We start from the raw sequence: 13,110 nt of genomic DNA, 5'->3' as shown, positions 1-13,110 counted from the left end.
GAATTCATAATATTATTAATATACACTTATTTTATATAATTTATTGCAATTCTTTCAACCATTACCATGGTAGATTCAGATTCTAAATACAGATGAACCCTAATTTGTGGGATATCTTCTAGCAAAAAAAAACATGAAAGTAAAACATACTGATTTAATAAAATACAAATATACCAGGATGGGCAATAGAATTGCAGAGTTTGGCTAAATTAAGTTCTCAGGACTTGCTACATGTTGGTTTGTAGATTCTTGATAAACTTTGTTTGAATGTTTGATTTTCACAAATACAAAAACAACTAAAATCTGTGTGAAAAGTGAGAAAATGTGATGAAAATATTTACTTGTCTTGCTGCTATTCTGTTGGAATCTTAAGTCATTTGATTTTTAAACAGGTAATACTAGCTACTAAATGTCCATTTAGGAGCTGCTTGTATGTATGTCTTTTAAAACTTGAACCTCTTACAAAACTCAGAATGTATATTTGGCATATGAGTGAATAAGAAATGTCATTGTTAAAATCTGTTATTAGAAAGATTGTCACTGACATGCTGACCAAGGGCTGCTTCAACATTTACTGTGATTAACTCAAATGCATTATCCAACAAACTCAAACGACCATGACTGATCCACCTTGATTCTCAGAAAAGTTACACTCTTGCTCTGCTCTCGCTCTCTGCGGCTGAGAGAAGGAAGAAGAGAGAAGATAGTGCCTCCCCAGGCCAGCGGTATTCATTAAGATACCATAAAGCTCGTCACATTAATCATTTTAGTCCAGGCCCAAAATAAAAGTGCTCAAGTCATCCCTCTCTCCTCCTTTTTCCCTCTACATTTCGCCTTTCGCCTACCTTCCACAGTGCCCCATTTTAACGTGCTTTAGGGACCCTCAGTTCTCTTCATGTTAAATTAAAAGCGCTGTCATCCCAGCCTCCCCGGGTGTTTGAGCATTTCCTCATTTATGTACCGTAAAGACATCATTCTTTCTCTCATTTTGTTTTTCCTATGGCCTCATTCCACAATGGGGATAGGAAGTGTTGAGGGGCCTATGTCATTACCAATGCCACCCATGGAAGTGATGGATTACTTTAGCTGCTCTATTCAGTGGATCATTATTCAATTTAAATCTGTGTATAATCAGAATATTATATGGGTAACATGAAGGTATGCTGATGTATTGACAAAAAATACATGGCCTAGAAAAGCTCTGAGAGCAGGCTTACTTCTCAAAGTAAATCTACTTTTGTTGATGTGTGCTGATATCTGGAATGGCAAGCAACGGCGATGGAGATCTTAATGTGACACATTTCTCTGACATGTTTGCATTTGTAGGTATCGTTCATCCAGAATCTGGTGTTTTGTGTGGAGAGGGCGTATCGTGTGCCAGACTTTGGCATGTGGGAACGAGGAAACAAATATAACAATGGAAGCACAGAGCTGCACTCCAGGTGAGTTTTTTTCATTACCTTTCTGTTTCCTTTTAATAACTTTGTCATTAAATGAAACTGCTATAAGATAAATTGCAGGTAAGGATTCACCATATATTGTTACAACATTAGTTATCGGACGATATTACACTTCTTGTAATTTATCACTATTGGTCAATATATGATATATTAAACTACACTACTCATAAGGGTCTGTAAGATTATTTTAGTCTCTTTAGTCTGCTCAACAAGGCTGCATTTATTTGATAAAAAAAACAGTAAAACAGTAATATAGTGAAATAGTATTAACATTTAAAGTAACTGTTTTATTTTAAAATGTAATCTCTGTGATGGCAAAGCTGAATTTTCATCAGTCATTACTCCAGTCTTCAGTGTCACACGATCCTTCAGAAATCATTCGGATTTGGTGCTCAAGAAATATTTCCTTTCATTATCAATGTTGAAAACAGTAAAATAAATGCTTTATTTGAAATGGTAATCTTTTATAACAATCTTTAAAAGTCTTTACTGTCAGTCTGTGTTGACATTAATCTTGAAAAATGCAAATAACACTGCTAAATATAATCTTTAGTAGGTACTTAACTGTACATACTGCACATTAGAATTTTTTTAAAACCTGTATTGATTCACTGGGTACTAAGGTAGCATTCCTCATGTTCAGTATGGATTAAAAAAAAATGAATCCCAGCACCTGGAACGATGTGAAAGTTTCAGTTCATGTTGGGGAGGTAATAGATTGGAGCATGTCTACGATGGCCCTCCAGTAAAGGTGGCGCTTCATTTTGCCTCCTCTGGGTGAGTCCATGAGTGACTGAACTCTAACTGAGAGGATTCACATAGAGAACCTCCTATCTGCCCATTGCAGACGTGATTCTTAGTGCTCTGCAGACAGCATAGACTGGATTTGCCCAAACAATATGCTTTATAGAAGAGCAAGTCAATCGGCAGTGACTCCCAACACATCACTTTGCCTCTTTCATAACCAGGCTCAATAATGATTCTTTCCTTCACTGGTTCCTTATCTTGCCGTCACAGCATCCCCACTGAGGGCCAATTAGAGTATTGACTTTTGCTCTTTGCAGTCATGAAAAATCTTGAAATATTTTATAACAATCAATTTATGATTCTTCAGTCTTCAAATTATATATTTTAGAAAGCTGTCGGTCAAGTAGGGAAAAGCATGTGTAACTTGTTTTATTATGCTTTTTGCTCACTTATTTAGAAAAAGCATAAAGCATAAAACTTTGCAATTTTACCTCAAACAACTTATGACAAGTACAGTACAATTAAACTAGAAGTATACAAAGGCCAGTGCTGGTGCAGTCAAGACATTTATAATGTTACATAATATTTCTGTTCAAACAAATGCTGTTCTTTTGAACTTTCTATTGATTAAAGAATCCTGAAAAAAATATTAAGCAGCGCAACTGTTTTCAACATTGATAACAGTAAGAAATGTTTCTTGAGTATCAAATCAGCAAATTAGAAGGATTTACTAAAGGATCATGTCACAGTGAGAACTGGAGAAATGATGCTGAAAATTCAGCGAATAAATTACATTGTTAACAGTTATTTGAAATTGTCATAATATTTCAGAATATTACTATTTTGTATTTGTATTAATATTGTATTTTTGATTAAAGAAATGCTTTGTTGAGCATATAGACCTCTTTCAAAAACTTTAAAAAGTCTTATAATGCATGATTATCTCTCTAAAACTGAAGAAGGTCACTAAAACTATTGTTACTGTTGCATTTATTGAGCATCACGTCTATACAGACTCTCCCATGCACTCTGAATTTTATAAATGTGAATGTTAATTATTGCAAACTGAAACAAATATTTCTTGCAAGCTATTAATGAGTTTGTACTTCTAACAAAATAATTTATTGTGGATGGAGCTCAGAATGAGATGTGTGATAAGTGTTTTATATCAATGTACTCTGGACCAGCACAAAATAAATTGATGTTGCCTTTCTGTTTTCAGTGGCAACGTTGTTAGATTATATTGAAACTGTGCCAGATTTTGAGGAAAGTCACAGAACTCCAGAGGGCTCTAATTCATGACCATTCAAGAGGCTTGATTAAAAGTTTATTTTGAAATTTTCTCAGAAACTTTCAATTTAATTAGAATGGAAATAAAGGGCATTTCACCCAGTCATAAAGAAGAGTTCCAGTTATGTTTCCACTTAAGCATGGTATGGCATGGCACGATTACAAACCGTTCTCGGTATTCTCAGGGCGGTATTCTAATCGTGCCGAACCGAATGATTCAGTGAGGTCGACACTCAGGATTGGTCACTTGTCTGTTGCCTATTACCTCGCTATTCAAGCGACATTAACACATATTAATCATAAAATTAAAAGAAATATCTGATCGTTCAACATAATGCAGTCACTGTTTACATCTCATGTCATCAGTAAACCATTATGTTACCGAGGCAAAGACTGGCGCATTTCTATTAAATTCCAAAGAGTGGCTGTTACCATCCCCACAGTGGAAACCATCTGTACTGTGTTGGTACCGTACCGTACTGGCTGTTCCTGATCGGCACAGAATGGAACGGTTAAGCAAAGAGAACAGTTTGGCCCGACGGTGGAAAAGCGGCTATTGTCAGATTTTACCAATATATCTGGGACTGAGCCCATTTGCTTTCTATCCAAGCAGGAAATCAATAATGCCTCTACCTTGATTGTAATCATAGCTGATGGTTTGGTTGAGGAGGGACACACGGACCAGACCTGGATTCTACCATGTTCTTTTCAATTTAGAATTACCCCCAATGCCTTTCAGTTTGCTCGTTTTCTGCATTTTCACTATTGATTTTTCCTCACAGAGAGCAATTGGGCATTTTTTATTTATTTATTTATTGTTCAGCACCCCTAGCTCTAATCGTGTACTCTAATCGTATTCTTCACAAGAGTGAGTGGCTGAAGAAGCAAAAATGACAGAAATTATTAGCTTTGTTTAACCTCAAAGGAGTCTTTCATGGATGAAAACAGCTTTGGAAGTAGGCACCTGGAACAGAACTGTATTTAATGAGAGCTTAGTTCTCTGTTTGGGAAAAGTTCTCAAATAGCAAGTGCTATATTAATTTGTCTTAAAACGGAGGTGCTCAGTGTTACTGTGAATCTGTTCTATTCTCTTCTAGCTCATTGGGACTAGCCAAAGCAGCTCTGGAAGCCATCAATGGATTCAACCTGTTTGGAAATCAGGTATTAATGATATCTTTTGGCTGCTTAATTGGATAGTTCACACAAAAATCAAAATTCTGTCATCATTTTCTCCCCTAATGTCATTTGAAACCTGTACAATTATCTTTCTTCCGTGGAACACAACAGGAGGTATTTTGCAGATTGTCTAAACTGATCTTTTTCAACAAAATGGTTTGGTGACCAGTGGCTGTCAAACTACAGAAACCATAATAAAGTCTACAGAATTACATAATTTAAATTGTTTGATGAACTGCTTCTTTAATCAAGGAATAATGATGCTTTTTGAGGAACTTTTTAATGTCCTTAAAATCATATTAGTGGTTAAAAACAGCTAAAGGACGCAATGTACTAACAGCTCTCTTCATCTTTATAATAATAAATGTGTCTGCTCCTGCATAGGGATGTAATTCCTTGCATAAATGTGTCCAAAGCAAAGGGAGAATCGAAACAAAGTGATCAAGATTATTGGGTCAGATTGTATTTGAGCTATCTGTTTTGTCAGAATTCCAACTTTAATGGATGGCGAATACTTCTTCCTTCAATCTGATTTTGGTTCTCTTTTCTTTTTGGAGTGGTCATTAGTGGGATTAATTTGTTTTGGTGTTGAGGGAAAATCAAGATGGCAGTGGGCCACATCCATTATATTTGGTAATGGACCGGAAAAGTGATAACATCCTCAAAGTGCATCCATTTTGGACCCCCCTCCATCCCCCCCCTCCCCTTCCATCACCCCCCTCCACACACAGATGAAGGCCCTTCGGACTGGATTATTAAGTCGTTGGTAACCTTGGTTGTTTCTCAGTTTAATAGAAGAACAGACCATATTTAGAAATATGGTGTAGTTATTTGGACACTTTAGTTTTGTTGTTTTGACCTTTTGCCAAGTTTGCCTTTTTCTGCCTAATGTGGCTCTCTGTGTTCTGTCATTAGCAGGAAACATGTTGTGGTATGAAATTACTTTATGGAAGTGACTGCTGTAGACAGTGTTGTTTTGAATTAATGGAGGACTCAAATGGCTGGCTTTGCCATGTGTCTCTCAGTTGGATGGAAGGCGTGCTGTGTCATCACATGGGTTATGTTATTAATGATGGCTCTCACGCTCCATTTCCTCAACTAACTCTCAGCGTGGACTGCAGAGCTGGCACTTTCATGTGTTTCTTTGAAACAGGAGCTGTCAGAGCAGGATAAAAGCAGGTAGATCTTAAACTCCATATGTTAAGCTACATATTGCTCAGGTTTCTGATTTTAATTAAAGCACCATAATTTTGAAACCATTTTACAAATTACCTTGGTTAGATTTAAGGATGGGCTGGATGGTCAACTTGTCAACTAGTCATCCAACTACCAACATCATTTAGAGAGGTGATTATATATGCATAAATATATATTTAACGTGCTGACAGCATTCTGTCTTTTAGAATGCTAAATGTCACATAGCAAATTTCAGCATGCTAAAAACTACACCAAGAAGTTATTATTATTATTTTTTTTAATTGATTGATTTTTATTAAAAAAATAAAAAAGTCAGTCATCAGTTAATCACCCTCATGTTTTTACAAACCTATGCAGACTTTTGTTCATCTTTGGGTTTGGAACACAAATGAGCATTTTTAATATTGTCCAAAAAATTTCACATGATGAAAATGATAGTTTTGTGCAATAAAATGTTACAGATATGTATCTATTTATAGACATACATCCACACTTACATTTAAATTGTTTAGAGCTAAATGTTCAAGGTTAGCTAAAGTCAGCTCTTATCTCACTCAGTAGATGATGGCATGTTCTGCTGGAGTCTACATATCACTGGCACGCCTCCCATTCTTACACTCTTCACAGTCATTCACATTACAATTCCTCTCAGCATATAAATTGTTGGTTCAGAATCTCGTATGGGCATTTTGTTTCTTTGTTAGCTTCTCTAGATGAGCTAAATGTGCCACAAAATGGTGCTTGTTGTATAATCGGTCTAGGCAGGCAGAAGCGAAATTGCTCTCAGTTTAAATGGAGTGGTGTGAGAGGAATACAGAGTAAACAGAGAATAAATAGTTTGTTCTGATTGGATGGACCTTGATGACTAAGAAGAAGACTATATATATATATATGTGTGTGTGTATTTTTGTATTTTTAAAAGTGTGTGGCTGGTGTAGACTGTGCCTTCCAGCTAAGTTTATATTGTGAATCTCATTTGGGGATAGTGAGGTTGGTGGTTTGAAGGTTTTCAGGCACCGATGTGGGACTGTTGCTGTGACACACCTCAACCCAAAGTAATCTCTGAAATCTGATGGTAAATTTGGTAAATTCTGCATATGAGCAGCATGATTATGTGGTTTTATGGAAAGGAGGATTGGTTTGATTTTAGGAGACACCTTGCAGGACTGACATGGACCTTTACATTTCCAATATGACATTTTTAAGCAAATCTTGATTTGTGTCTGTAGTGTTTGTAGTCCTATTATCATCTGTAACCGACACTGCTGAATTCCACCCTTTAAGAAAAGGTGATTATAATGTTTGATTTGTGATGTTTGTTTTCCTTCTGCCCTGCAGGGATGCTCCTGGTCAGTAATTTTTGTGGATCTGGATGCTCATAACAGGAACAGACAGACTCTGTGCTCTCTCTTGCCGAGAGAGTCTCGTTCCCATGTGAGTTCTTTTCCCTCCTCTGCATATACAAACTACTGATCCATTATTCAAGGGGTCATATCATACTTTTTTAAGGATTTTTTTTTTCCTGAGGTCCATTTACTGTACTGTTAGTCTAGGTTTCTTGCATGAAAAACGTTTGTAATTTAGTTTTTCATAACCATTCTCCACCTTAGAATTGTTCTACTATGCCTGTAAATGTCAATCTAAACAGCCTCTTTGCATATGAAATGAGTAACAGAGTTCAAAAGCCAATCCTTTTGCTGAGACCTTTTGGGGGCAAGCCTAACCTCCAGTTAGCAAGCTAACAATTTAGCATATAGCTTAGCGCAGCACTAAATGGTTTAAATGGTTTTTAAAACTTAGTTTTGATAAATGTTTCTTTTATACTGAAACTAGTACATGTACTATGTTTTCATAGTATATCAAACTCTTTTAATTCGAATTGTCAAGAAAAATTTTATTTCTTGTGATATGATCCCTATAATAGCATCTGTAGAGAAAGCTGCATCCATCAACTCAAAGATTGTCCTTCCCGTCCTTCGCTATATCCATTAGCATTGCATAGTTCACATTCTTCTCTGTGCTAAATTAAATGGAGAACAAAGTGATATCTGTCAAAGAACAGGTAAATTAGCACGATTAAGCCAAATTAAGGCAGTGTATTATGCAAAAATGTTCTTCCCTTGTAAGTTGAGTGAGGTTGTTCTATTCTGTAGCTTGATGTGTATAGGGTTATGTATCGCATGCTTCATGAATCTGACTAATGTGTTATTAAAACTGCAGAGGCTTATGTAGAAAAATAGCCCATTCTCAGGAAGAGAGTGGTCACTTAACCCTGGGTTCCCTTGATATTTCCTGATGGAAGGCAAATTCAATAGAGGAGCAGTGAGTCGCTCAATGTCTGTTTCTAATGCAAGTGCTCTTATCATCTAGAACACTGATTCGGCCCTCCTGCCCTGCATCAGCTACCCAGCGTTCGCCGTGGATGATGATGCTCTATATTCCCAGACTCTGGACAAGATAGTCCGCAAACTGAAGGGCAAGTATGGCTTCAAGCGCTTCTTACGGGACGGCTACAGAACGACCAATGAAGACAAGAACCGCAGGCACTACAAACCTGCCGAGATGAAGGTGAGTGTGGTTAGTATATCAGCTGAAATGAAAAAGAAATGGAAGGAAAGGAAATGGAAAATGAAAAGAGTCTTTTCCCCCATATTTGGGATGAGTTATGACTAGCCTCAGGTTTAGCCCTTTCATTTGAGAAACAGAGATTTTGCTATAAAGGTTAGCGACAGATCTAATAAATGGCACTCAGGCATTTTTATATGCATCTTTTAATCTGGTGCAGATTTGTTTATTTATTCATCTCTCAGGAGAATACGAGGGCTGTGGGTAAATCCAATTTAAATGGGTTGGACCGTGAGGATATTAAGTCCAGAATTAGCCTGGAAACACGCTGTGTCTGAATCTGAAATCTGAAAGAGGGAGATTTAACCCGCAGCTATCATCACATCAGCTGCCAGAGCTGACCTCCCACAAGAAGAAGGAAATGAGAAGAAAAAAGAAAAGGAATCTTAGTCAGGCCAAATGCTCCATCAATACAGTACATTAACCTAATTACTTAATTCACCCAAACAAGAAAGTACCATGGTATTCTCATGTGTTGTAGGCTGTGAAACTATGGCTGCACCAAGCTATTCCTTTATGTACACTATCATGAATACTTTCATTATTATTTAAAATAAATGCTTTTCATTTGAACTTTTTTCATGAAGGTTTTCACAAAAATATTAAGCAGCACAACCATTTTCAACATTGATAATAACAGAAATGTATATTGAGCATCAAATCAGCATATTAGAATGATTTCTGAAGGATCATGTGACACTGAAGACTGGAGTAATGATGCTGAAAATTCAGATTTGTCATCACAGGAATAAATTACATTTAAATAAAAATGAACAACGCCAATTCCAGATAAGTTGGGACATTTTGTAAAATGCAATAAAATCAAGAATCTGGGTGTTAATTCTCTTAAAGAAGAACAATGAGAAATGTTTTCACTGGCCAAATTAATTGTATTTTATAAATATAAACACATTTTGATTTTGATGGTTGCAACACACTCCAAAATCGTTGGGACAGAGGCAAAATAAAAGTGAAAAGATTATAGAATATCCAAGTTAAACTGTTTTGAAACGGTCCACAATTTGCAGGTGAAATTATAATAGGTGAGTGTATCATGTTTGGGTATAAAAGGAGCATCCACTAAAGGCTCAGTCTTTGCAAGCAAAGATGGATCATGGCTCACCAATTTTTGGAATTCTCAGTCCCAAAGACAAAAGGGACCATCCAGACTTTTATCAGCAGTTGATGCAAAAGCAAACATCTGTCATGGAATGAGGGTCCATCAGTGTATGGGTGACTTGCAAATGTGTGAAGGTATCAATGACGTGGAGGCGTATATTGGGATTGTACAGAGACATTTTTGCCATCAAGATGGCATCTTTCCTTGGAAGCAAGACAATGGCAGGCTTCATTCTGCACGTTTCTAAAACAGAGTGGTTTCTAGACACTCTACACCATAGAAGGGATGTGCTTGACTAACATCCTTGTTGTCCAGATCTGCCTCTTATTGAAAATATGTGACACATCATGAAAAGGAGAATCAGACAATGCTGTCTTGTATCAGGCGAGACTGGCCAAAAATTCCACTTGTTGCAGCCATCAATTACAATTAAGTTGGTCAGTGAAAGCATTGAAAACTTTCCTTTGTACTTTTGTTTAAAAAAAAAAAAAAAAGAATTAACAAAATGCATATCTTTGTTTTTATTGCATTTTACAAAATGTCCAAACTTTTCTTTAAATGGGATTGTAAAAAAACAATTATTTTAAACTGCAATATTTCACAATATTACAGTTTTTACTGATAAATTAATTAAAGCTTGTTGAGCATAAGAGACTTATTAAGAGAAAAAAATATTACCGGCCCCAAACTTTTGAACGGTGGTGTACTTTTGTAGAATCGTCGAAGAAATAGATGTGATAGTATATGATTACGCCAATCATTCAGTACCATGGTATTACGATCTGCCCACTTTTATTAAAAAAAATAAAAACTGCTTAAACAAGATGGTTTGCTGAAGAGGTCTCAAAACCTCTCAAAAACCAGCCAATAGACAGGCCTGATATACGCTTGTTTGGATGTTGTTTTTAAAAATAGTACTGGTATCCCATGTTCCCTGCACAGTATTTTTGTTTGTGTAGTAGTCCATTTCTTATAAGGGAATGTAATGCCATTTTATGTTTTTATTATGTTTTTAGATACATTAAATCATTGTGCTATGAATTATGTTCTTGATATCTTTATGTTATCAGCCTGTCATGTTCAGACAAATACAAACTCTTCTGCCTGGTTGGAGTTTCCATTCTGTTGAACCCATAACCAAGTTATGATGACAGAGGATTTCAAGCCTGAATGTCTCATAGTGACTGAATTTCCTCTGGTGAATGATATAGTCTCACTAAGTAATTGTAGTAAGTGAAGCCAAAGACCCCTGAGACTCCTTCTGTTTACTGTGAGTAGGCCTCAGTGTCTGCTCTTTCCCACCCAGGAGACATTTATTTAATATGTCTGCCCCACATCTCTCTCTCTCTCTCTCTCTCTCTCTCTCTCTCTCTCTCTCTCTCTCTCTCTCTCTCTCTCTCTCTCTCTCTCGATATTGAGAAAAAAAGAAAAAGTGGATTGTATTTTTAGTCTTTTAGGGTTTAATGGTAGGCTTTTGGCGCAACTAGTGTTAAGAAACCATGTTTAAGTCTTGAAAAATGGTCCTTTAAATCAAATCATTTTAAACTGTTAGTTAGAAAGTAGATTAATTTAGTTATTTTCTCTCAGCTTTGGAAAATGTCTATACAAGTAACTCTATTTTTGCCCTGAAACAGCTTTTATGCGATATGCCAATGATGCGAGACCAGTCCAATTAACAGCCTTTATTTCATTACATCCTAATCTCTTACTCTTATCTCCTAATACCACAGCAATTGTCTTGCGAGATTGCTAGCAGAGATAGAGAAGTCTTAATTACATTTGGGAAAGGTTGAGAGACATTTTGTTCCCTGTCAGCCATCAAAGTGTGCTTTAGATTTTGTACCTCTTAAGCAGCTCACAAGATTTCCTTTTCTAAAGACAGATCATTCGAATTGAGGTTGGCATATAATTGGCAGCGATGAAAAGAGGATCACGGAATTGTATTACGAACGTTTCATGTCATGAATAGTGAGAATATTGTGAATGCATGAGCTTTAAGTTTTAATTGCACCCTGAAAAAGTGGGTTGCTAAATGTGGTATGATTGAGCGGAATAAAACAACATCAGAATGCTCCATGGGCACAAATATGCGCACACAAAATTGTTGGTTAATCCCTGTTTATTTGGTTTGATATTGATACAAATGTAAACTCAATCTGCCCACACATGTGCACATGTAGCCCTAATTTTAAATTCCTGTTTGAGAGGAAAGGCTTTAATTTCAGCACAGCATCTGTAGGCACTTAAATGTTGACTTATACTTCTAAATGAATTTGATAAAACAAGCTGCAGTCACATACTTTGAATTAATTATTGCATTTTCACACTCACAACCCATCTCTACATGTGAGTTGATTTTAATTTCAAACCCAAGTGATTCATGGCTCTGCTCTTGGGAAACAGAGACGGAGCACTATGGCTTTTTAATGGAGTTTCTGCTTGACTGCTATACTTTACTTCAACATAATTGTTTTCTGTTTTCCTGAACTATCGTAACTGGAAAACAGAGGTTGTCTGGCATTTCCTCTCAATGTTTTGAAGGGCTTCTATATTATATATCTGCATTTTGCTGCAGGGGACATATTGCAGTCAAAGTCAGTCAAATTATGGGTTGTTTGGCACTCCAAATGTACTGTTCATTTAATAATGTGGGATTTTTTTTTATTTTTGCTTGTTCATTTTATTTCTACAATTTTATTGCATATTGCACGCAGGCAGATTGAGGAATTACATGTACATATTTACCTTGCACACAGGTAACAATAACAGGTTTGAACAGGTATCATGTTCTTGGCTCCTCATGCATCTGGTGTCTTATTCTCTGCCCTGTGATGTTTTTCAGCTCTTTGATGGGATTGAGTGCGAGTTTCCCATTTTTTTCATCTATATGATGATTGACGGTAAGATTCATGGATAATAAATTGTAGGCTCTATAATAATATATTGTATTGTATTGTATTGTGCATATAATAGCATGGTTTTTGTTTCACTGTTAAATTTACAGTAAAAAAATGTCAGCTGTATTGTCAGATATTGCATATTGGTGCCTGTATATTTTGCAATTTAAAACTGTATATTTCATTAAGTGATGTAATGTTAAAACACCAGTCTACTTTAAGTACCAGTACCTGCTTTTGTACTAATACTCACCATAATAACACAGATGGTACCACAGAAAGCCACATGATAAATCTCAGTTCATTGTAAGTTGCCTGTCCATAAAACATGGCCATTACTCATGCATAAACGACCTACTGGGTCATATGCACAAAGACAAAACATCATCAGGGTAGCACACATGACACAAAAAAAGTCAATAAACATTCATTTAAGAGAGTGTAATGCAAAACTCCCTAATGAACATTACTGACAACAGAAAGAAGAAACAAAAAATTGGGAATGTCTTTTTTACTGTTTTTCACCATGAATATGGTAGTTCATAGTTTTTCTTTGCAAAAGCCATACATTGGACAGCATTTTACATCGCGATGTTAA

At 36.2% G+C, this 13,110-nt stretch overlaps 1 protein-coding gene across 7 annotated transcripts in view; it reads left to right on the top strand.

The window, feature by feature from the left end:
- The window catches only part of phkb (phosphorylase kinase, beta), a 74,641-nt gene that overhangs the window by 23,855 nt on the left and 37,676 nt on the right, over nt 1–13,110 (top strand). For all 7 annotated transcript variants that reach the window (XM_081359866.1, XM_081359865.1, XM_081359861.1 and 4 more), the window contains exons 7-11: nt 1,327–1,442; nt 4,595–4,658; nt 7,209–7,304; nt 8,241–8,438; nt 12,458–12,515. In XM_081359866.1, coding sequence (XP_081215992.1) covers nt 1,327–1,442; nt 4,595–4,658; nt 7,209–7,304; nt 8,241–8,438; nt 12,458–12,515 — 532 coding nt within the window. The remainder of the gene's footprint in view (nt 1–1,326; nt 1,443–4,594; nt 4,659–7,208; nt 7,305–8,240; nt 8,439–12,457; nt 12,516–13,110) is intronic.

This window comes from Scardinius erythrophthalmus, assembly GCF_964197995.2.
Source record: "Scardinius erythrophthalmus genome assembly, chromosome: 2".
Lineage (NCBI taxonomy): Eukaryota > Metazoa > Chordata > Actinopteri > Cypriniformes > Leuciscidae > Scardinius > Scardinius erythrophthalmus.
The sequence above is the reverse complement of the archived record's forward strand: the minus strand, read 5'-3'. Positions and strand labels throughout refer to the sequence as shown.